General features: G+C 43.1%; 1 protein-coding gene across 1 annotated transcript; it reads left to right on the plus strand.

The window, feature by feature from the left end:
- The first annotated feature begins 6111 nt into the window (after positions 1-6111).
- LOC144277763 (olfactory receptor 52E4-like) lies at positions 6112-7110 on the plus strand. The gene has a single exon (XM_077838750.1). It carries the CDS (start codon positions 6112-6114, stop codon positions 7108-7110), a length of 999 nt encoding a protein of 332 aa, XP_077694876.1.
- Positions 7111-9419: the final 2309 nt, after the last annotated feature.

Here is a 9419-nt window from a genome sequence, read left to right on the forward strand (position 1 = left end):
TTCCATAACTTTTCAAAGATAGTCGCTAATTGGCTCAGATATCTCCCCAGTCAGCTCCTTGAGTACTCTAGGATCCATTTCATGGCACAATTATACTGTGTTTTAATAAAATATATAATGTAAGGTATAAATGTGTATTGTATGCATGTTTTTCCACCTAAAGTTATGACAATTGACTATGTACCAGGATATCATATGTGTTTCCTCTTGGGTAATGCCCACAAGGTCACTTACATCAAGCTGGATGAACCATTCAAAGTAATGGACCATGAAAAAAAAAACATAATAGCCCTTAAAAGAAGCTTAACCCACTGCACTGACTTCCCTGTGAATGTTCTAGACAGGATAGGGGTAATGGCACCTACTATGACTCATAGAAGCATGCAAGGTCATGTGACCAGCTCATCCGACAGTGGACTTCATTTTGTGCCTGTTCATTCCCACTAACTATGCTGGGAGCTTTTATTTGGAAAAATGAAGTTCCCTGCACATGGCAGAAGCTATAACAGGGGGAAGTGGCAACATCACTTCACACACCCCACAACTCGACACCTGGAAACACCTTTGGTACAAGGAATTAACTGGGTCTGTAGTGCCAGCTTGAAGAGATTTCTATTATGTGTATGGAATATTGGCGTACTGATTGTATCATCAGGGTGTGACTCTGCTTGATTCAAATCCTGTTTAGTGTATAGAACTTAGATTGCAGTTTTGTTTGTTTGTTCTTCTACCAACTGTGATCTAAATACTATTACTTATAGTCACTTAAAATCTATTTTTCTGTACTTAATAAATCTGTTATATATATAACCTAAAAGAGTGTGTTGTTTGAAACCCACAAGGGAATCCTGGTCTGGAACAGGGGCTGGTGCATTGTCCTCTCCACATTGAAGGTGGGCCAGACTGGGTAACAATCTTACACTAGTCAGGCTATTGACCAAGACAAGATGGTAGATCTCTGGGGTCTTAACTTGGGGGGCTGGGTGGAACTGGCTGGAGCCTCTGTATTATTGGTTCATGAGTGGCTTTTGAAAGCATTCATTAAACTGGGTGTGTACCTGCCTGTGCATGGCTGTGTGAGTGCAAGACCTGAGAGGGTTGCAGATTGTCACAGCCTTGCAGCGTAAGAGGGGGCCCAGATGGGTATGTCATGAGGCTCAGTGGTACCTGACTTCCAGGTTGCAACCTGAGAAAGTCCATCACACCCATCCAATGAACAGGCCCTGTTAGACCATGAACCCATTTCCCTCTTGTCATTCACTCAGTTACTGAGGGAGAGACTGTGGTTACAGCAGGGAATTCAGAGTGATTAATTCTGTCCGTCATTTTCTGTGTGACTTTGGCTAAATCACATCTCCCTGTTCCTCAGTTTACCTATCTGTATAATGGGGTTATGTTCAGAGTGACTTTCCTTTGCTTGGTGTTTTGAAGATCCTTCAATTAAAAGTACTGCACAGTATGATGATAGTTACTGATGAGAATTACTGATCTCTGATACCTTAATGACAGCCCAGGGTGCCTCCAGAAAGTGTTTGTGTTTCCTCTCAGTCGTCTCCCTCCAGATCTGTCTATCTACTATCTACCCAGTCATCCTGGGCATTTACAGGGTGTTAAATCAAATGGAGATCTAGACGTTATCCCTAGTTTTCTTGCTAATCAACTGTAATTTTTAAATATACACAAATACACACAACAGCCAATTCCTTGCTATCTCAGCACAGAGCCCAAGAGTTCTCACCTCCCTTTGGAAAGGTATCTTAGTTACTGTTTACTCCTAATGCTGGATAATTAGCACAGAAGCAGAGACAGGCTTGTCTCCAGCCTGTTTTCATTCAGATGCTGCTCCTCCCCTAGAGGCTGAGAAAATCCCACTGGGACTGCACAGAGATCTATTATATACAGTGAACATCCCTGTGTGGGCTCTCCGTGTGGGATGTTGCTACAGATGCTGCAGTGAGAGAGGTGTGAGACACGGCTACCTGAGACCGATTCCCAGGGAAGACGCTTCCATCTCCGAATTCACAGGTACGCATCTTTTGCTGAGAAGCTCACCTGTACGACAAACCAAGGACAACATGGGAACGATGGGCTAGAGAGCAAGTCTGGGGTCCTTTCCAATCTGCACAGCAGTTGAACAGCCAAGAGTTCTTGCCACAGATGATGAATTTGCTCCAGTATCACTGGCCAAAATGTCACTTTTCTCTATGCACCCCTGCCCATCCCTGCTCATGGCCTGCAGCTCCGAAGTGGCTGCATTTCAGTGGCAGAGGGGATCCTTCAGGATAAAAGGTTTTAGGAGATATACAATACAAGGCCAAATTCTGAGGCTGGGACACAGACTTTGCTCAGACCCCACTAAGGCAAAACTCCCTGTGGAATATGAACTCAGTAAAGAGTTCAGGAGCCATCTGTGTGTTAACGCACAGACACTGTCAACACCTCTTCCACTTAAGGGTCTGACTGTGAATTGGGGGCTGTTACCTGAATTTTATCAGCTAGAATGCATGGAGCTGCTAGGGCTCCTCACTGAACAATTATACAGAATTTTTCAACATGGGTAAGACATATTTTCTCCAAGCTTCATTGAAGAAATTGGCTGAACTGTTATGCCATAAACTTTCAAAGACAATTCAGCCGGAAGCAGACCCCCAGCATGGGAAATTTCAGTCCAAACACCTACAATTTGGCAAACTTCCAAGCAACTGAAAATGAGGTCTTCCTATTAAAGTGTGTCTAAGTCATTGAAGACTAAGGGATATCCACAGTTCCACAGTCCTCCTCTTCTTACAGTTAGGAAGTTTTTCCTGAAATTTAATTTAATTCTGTTATGCTGGAAGTTTGAACACACTGCCTCTTTTCCTGTCCTCTGGTAAGACAGAACAGCTTTCCTCCACCTCTTAATGGCAGCCTTTCAAGTATTTGAAGAACGCTATCATGCCCCCCCTTAATATCCTCTTTTCCAAACTGAACATACCCCGTTCCTTCAGCCTTTGGTCGTATGGCTTGTGTTCTATCCCTTTAGTCATTTTGTCACTCACCTCTGGATCCTTTCCATCCATTGGTGACCATAATTGGACACAGTACTCCAGCTAAGGCCAAACCAGTGCTTTGTAGAGGAATACTATCACATACCGCGACTTGAATGCCATGCCTCTGCTAATACAACCTAATGTTGCATTTGCCTATTTTGAAACAAACCAACAAAAAAAAAATAGACTAGCAGGGTTGGAAGGGACCTCTGGAGGCCATCTAGTCCAACCTGCTGCTCAAAGCAGGACCAATCCCCATTTTTTTTCCCCAGATCCCTAAATGGCCCCCTCAAGGATTGAACTCACAACCCTGGGTTTAGCAGGCCAAGGCTCAAACTGCTGAGCTATCCCTCCTCTCAAAAAGTCAAACACCTGAGAGAAACATCAATCTAACCCCGGTGTAGACATGAAGAGGTAGACTTAAGAATTCTTCCGTCCATCTAGCTAGCACTTCTTGGGGAGGTGGATTACCTATGCTGCTGGAAGGAGTCCTGCCTTTAGTGTAAGTAGTGTCTACACAGAAACACTAAGTCAGCTCTGCTATAGCGTTTTAATGGTAGACAAGCCTGCAGGCAGATTTTGCAAAAAATTCAGTCTGGATCTGCCGACATGGAGAGTTGGAGAATCCACCACTTCCCTTCACAGTTTGTTCCAGCAGTTAACTACCCTCAGTGCTGAACATTTGGCCATTATTTCCAGCTGGAATTTGTCTGCGTTCTGCTTCTACCCCTTGGGCCTTGCTTTGCCTTTCTCCTCTAGATTACAGAGTGCATCAGTACCCACGGTTATCTCCCCATGAAAGTGTCCGCTTGATCAGTTTTTTTGATAAGTTAAATAGACGAAATCCTTCAAGTTTCTCATGGTCCAGCTTTTTCTCCAGCCTGCAATCATTTTTGTGGCTCTTTTCGTCACCCTCTCCAATTTTTCAACATCCTTTTAAAATGTGGACCTCAGAAATTGATGCATGTGGTTTCACCAATGCAATGTACAGAGGTAAAATCCTTCTCCTGCTCCAACTCACCCTCCCCTGTTTATGCATCCAAGGATCGTATCAGCCCTTTTGGCCACAGCATCACACTGGGAGCTCACAAAGAGCTGGTTTTACACAATGACGTCTAAATCCTGTTCAGGATCCTTGCATTGCATAATACAGCGTCCAAGACTGCGGGTCAGGCCTGCATTTCCTGTTATGAGAGGATACGTTTGCATCTGACTGTATTAAAACATTTCGTTTACATGGGACACTCTTACCAATGCTCCAGATCAGTCGGTATGCCTGCCCTGTCCTCCTCATTTTCACCACTCTGCCAATCTTTGGGTCATCTGAAAATTTTATCTGCAGTTATTTTCTGTGTCCTCTCAGATCATTGATGAAAATACTGCCTAGCATTGGGTCTAGAACTGATCCCTTCAGAACGCCACTAGAAACAGCCCTGTTCACTGACAATAGCTGATTAACAATTGATTTCTGAGATCTGTCAGTTCACCAGTTTTAGTCTATTGTATTTGTGCACGACTGATATTGTAGAGTGTTAATTATTTTATCTCAGAGTTTTCCCTGATATATCAAATGCCTCAGGAAAATCAAAGCTGATTACATCTGCATGGTTCCCTTGCTCAGTCAAATGTGTACTCTGTTAAAGGGAGGAAATCAGGTTTATTTGATGAGACTGGGTTTGCATAAACCGTGTTGTTGAATGGCATTTCTTATATTATCATTTTTTTTTCTTGAACTAATTCCATACCAGCTTTTCCATTGCTTCCTAACCTTCGCAAATCTTTTTTTTTAAATAGTACCTTAATTTTTTTTAATACTTTACATGTATCAGAGGAATTTCCTTAAAACTTTTCTAGGATTCCTTTTGTTCTTAATATACTTAATAACCTCCTTTTTTGTAATCCGCAGTCTGCCAACTTTGGATTTTCCCCTGATGTCTTCAGTGTCCCTTATCAGTTTTTATAACTTCTGTTATGAGTTGCTGGCTATTTTCCCTTTTTCCCATTGATATACATATATCTTCCCCACCCTAATTACTGCCTTCACTTTGCAACTGGACCGACTTTTTAGCCAAAAAGTTTTTCAGTTTTTCAGCATCTTGACGGAGCAATCATGCCTTTCTTGCTATCTCATGATCTCTTTTTAAAAAACACTCTCAATTTGCATTCACATTTTTTGTCTAATTATTTCCTTCCAATCAGTTTTGATGAGAGTTTTCCTCAGCTTTGGGGAATTAGCACTTTAAAAGCACTAAGTGTCTATAGAAAGTACTGGTTTGGTGTTCTTCTCTGTTTCTCCATTTGAATGTAATCAGTTCCGTTCTTTATTTTGCTGTCCTCTATTATATGTTCCCCTTGTTTGTCTCTTCTCTAAACAGACTCAGACTTTTCAGTCTGTCCACATATGGCAGCCTCCCCATTCTCAGAGCCTGTCTTGGAAATCCCCTTTTTATTTGCTAGATCATTTATAGAGACCAGGTAACCAAAACTGAGCACATATCCAAAGCAGATTAGTTTCCATTGCATTCTGAAGGCATCCAGATATTGTTTTTATTTTGGCCACTGCTGTGAATGAGCGGGTGTTTCTCTGGAGCTGTTATCAATGATGCCCAGGCCCTTTCTCTGAGGTGTTTTCTAGTTGGGATGTTTCCAAGGTTTGGGGTTTTCTCTACTCTTATATTTTAAGCAACCAGTGACAAATGGGAACTCCCTACATGGATTCTCTAGTCTGGCTTTCATTGTGTTAAGGAACAATGATTGATAACCAATATTCACACTCGTGTTTCCTGTTGGTGCCTCTTAAGGTTTCCCCCACTAAGACATGTAAGAATTATTGATGCATGGAGCATCATCATATATTGAATTGGCATAAGAAGGGTCAGTTGATCAAAATTCATTTATTTAAATAATAAGAATGTCATTTCTCTGTGTATGAAGAGCAACCAATCTACTTCACTCGCAAGAACAGTCTCCGCTAGTGTATGTAGTGTCTCATATTCACATTGTCTCTCCATCTAGGCATTTGTAAAGCGACCATCACCCTGCACCCTGGGGACATACAAGAAGTTACGGAAAACTACAGTGTATGCGGAAGACACCATTCTGCCTTAGAGTTGGACACCTTCTCCCCTACTCCATGTCAGATTCCAACACAACTGACTTCACCAACCCCTCCACCTTCATTCTGATGGGCATTCCTGGCCTGGAGGCTGCTCATGTCTGGATCTCCATCCCCTTCTGCACCATATACACCATAGCCATCCTGGGAAACGTCAGCATCTTGTTCATCGTGAAGATGGAGCCGAGCCTCCATGGGCCCATCTATTATTTCCTCTGCATGCTGTCTGTCACCGACCTGGTCCTGTCTACGTCCACCATGCCAAAAATGTTGAACATCTTCTGGTTCAATTCCACTGAGATCGATTTCAGTGCCTGCCTCACCCAGATGTACTTCATTCACTGTTTCTCAGCAATGGAGTCTGGGATCTTAGTGGCCATGGCTTTGGATCGCTATGTGGCCATCTGCCATCCCCTGAGACATTCTACCATCCTCACAAATTCTGTTGTGGCCAAGATTGGCCTGGCCGTGGTGCTGCGCAGTAGCATACTTGCATTCCCCTATCCCTTCCTGGCAAGGTGTTGGCCATACTGTAGAACCAACATCATCCCCCACTCGTACTGTGAGCACATAGCTGTGGTGAATTTGGCCTGCGCCGACACCCGCCTCAGTAGTTATTATGGCCTCTTTATTCTATTCTCTGTGATCTGTTTGGATGTTTTTTTTATCACCGTGTCATATATCCAGATCCTCAGGGCCATCTTCAGCCTCCCCACAAAGGATGCCCGACTCAAGACTTTTGGGACCTGTGGCTCCCACCTTTGTGCCATCTTGGTTTTTTATATTCCAGATTTCTTCTCTTCCATCACACATCGGTTTGGCCACAATGTGCCCCTGCATTTCCTCATTCTCATGGCCAATGTGTACCTTTTGGTGCCCCCCTTGTTACACCCTATCATCTATGGTGTGAGGACCAAACAGATCCGGGAAAGGCTGCTCCGGCTCTTTCCTCATAAAGGGACCTAAAAGTTTTCTCCTCGTGATCGGGGTCTCAGGCTGAGCTCTGTGTAGAGCTGGCTGGTGATATGATGCTGGGCCCCCTTCCCTGAATCACTTGTGGGAATCACTTGTGGGCCCTTTCCCAGAATCACTTGTGGGAATCAGTTGTGGGAATCACTTGTGGCAGTGGGAGAATTCTAGTTTGGGTATTAGGAAAAAAGGTCAAACATTCCTTCAAAGCTTGTAACATCTTTACCCCTTACCCGCTTTCCCATTAAATCTTTCTCTTTTTTTACCATATTCCACAGTACTCATATCAGCACCCCTCTTAAGATACCCAAATTTCACTCCTTATGTTTCAGGGGTAATCTGAAATTGTTCCAAAATCATTTCTTTGAATTTACAATACTCTAAAGCATTCTCAATTGGCATTTTATTGAGTGTATACAGAACTTTACCAGTTAACTTTGCAACTAAAGTGTTCATCTTCTGGTCATCAGGAATCACACATAGCCTCTCAAAGATAGTGAATTATTCAGCAATATCAATGGCCTCATTGTATGCAGGACACAACTGTTCCAATTTGTGGATTTTTGGAGAGGTGGAAATTTGTGGAGGGTTCTGGTTCTGGTTCTGCTTGTCCAGGAAGTCCAACAGGTGTTTCTGCGCTCCCTCTTTCTCCTCAATTTCTTGTTATTTTGGTTCCCTAGACCTACTCTTTTTAGCCTCCTCTCTGGCAGTCTCTGTCTTCTTTAGCTTAAAAATTCACCTATGTGCTTTTTTCTTTTTCTGCTGCCTGCAATTTGAATAGCTCCAGTTTTGAAATTGTTTGCTGCTTTCTCTCATTTTGTTGCTTTTTCTGTCCCTACTTCCCTTTCTGAAATAAGGAAACAGAAAATAAAAACAATGGTGACCTATTTGATCTCCAGCCACCATGCTTAAAAACTCTGCACAAGTGTATGAAGTTCAAATTTCACTCAGAACAACAAGGTGTGCATTTCACACTGCTTGTAATGCCACTGTGATGGACTTCCTCAGGATGCAATCTGCACTGCTGATCCCTCTAGCATATCAGTCTGGGCCCCCTCCCCTCTCAGGCTATGAGAAGCTTCAGTCACCTACAGGTCCTGCACTTACAAAAACGTTCACAGGCAGGGACACACCCAGTTGAGTTACATGAATGCTTTCACCAGCAACCCATGAACCCACTGTAGCAAAGCTCCAGTCAAGTACCCCCAGTTCACCAGCCTAGGACACAGAGCTGACTGTCTTGTCCTGCTCATAGGCCTGAATGGTAAGTTTATTACTCATCTGCCCCTTCCTCATTGTGGAGAGGACAATGCACCAGCCCCTGATCCTGAGCAGATTTCCCTTTATACTTCAAACAACACACTGGTTTAGGTTAAAAAAATAAAACAGATTTATTAACTACAAGTAATAAGTGTTCAGATCAAAGAAGATTACCTAAGAAATAAAGCAAAATTGCAAACTGAGTTCTATAAACTAGACAGGATTTGAATCAATGAGTGTCTCACCCTGATGGTAGAAACAGTTCCCCAATCCTCCATACATGGGCCGGGATTTCTTCTTTCCAGCCTGGGACCACCTGCCCGGTCACAGTCTTTTCCCTCTAGCCATGCTTTCAGGTGTTCAGTTGTGGGGGGCAGAGAGTGAGACCAAGTGGTGATGTCACTTTCCCTTTTATAGCTTCTGCCAGGTGGATGGAACCTCGTTTTTCAAAATAAAGCCCACAGCAGTTAGTGGAAACGTACAGGCACAAGACTAAGTCCAGAATCATCTGAGTTGGTTACGTGCTCTTGCATGCTTCAGTGAGTCATAGAAGTGAGTCATATTCTGGTCCATGGCCCATTGTGCTCATTAATGGGGCATGAATTTGAATAATCCATTCACAGTGTGCTGGCTAGACTGAATGTAAACTACATTTTGGGAATGACCACAGGAACAAACACATTTGAAATGTAGGTACATAGGTCATTTCAAATCCCAAAATGAGACATGCATATAAATATGATGGTCATATTCAGCAAACCATAACTTTTCCATTGACACCTCATAGGACATATGTTGTACATGAATTGTTGCAATTACATAACAGTGGTTAATATGGAGGTGCCAATATGTTGTTTTGGGGTACATAGTGTCACAGCAATATATCTATCAAATGGTATCATCTTGTCCAACTAGTGCTCGAAGCAGGACCAACTCTACCTAAATCATCCCAGCCGGGACTTTCTCGAGCTGTGTCTTATAAACCTCTAATGCTAGAGATTCCACCAGTACCCTAGGTAACCCATCCCAGTACTTGAACACCCTCC

Source organism: Eretmochelys imbricata, chromosome 1 (genome assembly GCF_965152235.1).
Source record: "Eretmochelys imbricata isolate rEreImb1 chromosome 1, rEreImb1.hap1, whole genome shotgun sequence".
NCBI classification, from domain to species: domain Eukaryota; kingdom Metazoa; phylum Chordata; order Testudines; family Cheloniidae; genus Eretmochelys; species Eretmochelys imbricata.

Coding starts and splice junctions, on each gene's coding strand:
- LOC144277763 (XM_077838750.1), top strand. CDS start 6,112: ATGCGGAAGACACCATTCTGCCTTAGAGTTGGACACCTTCTCCCCTAC.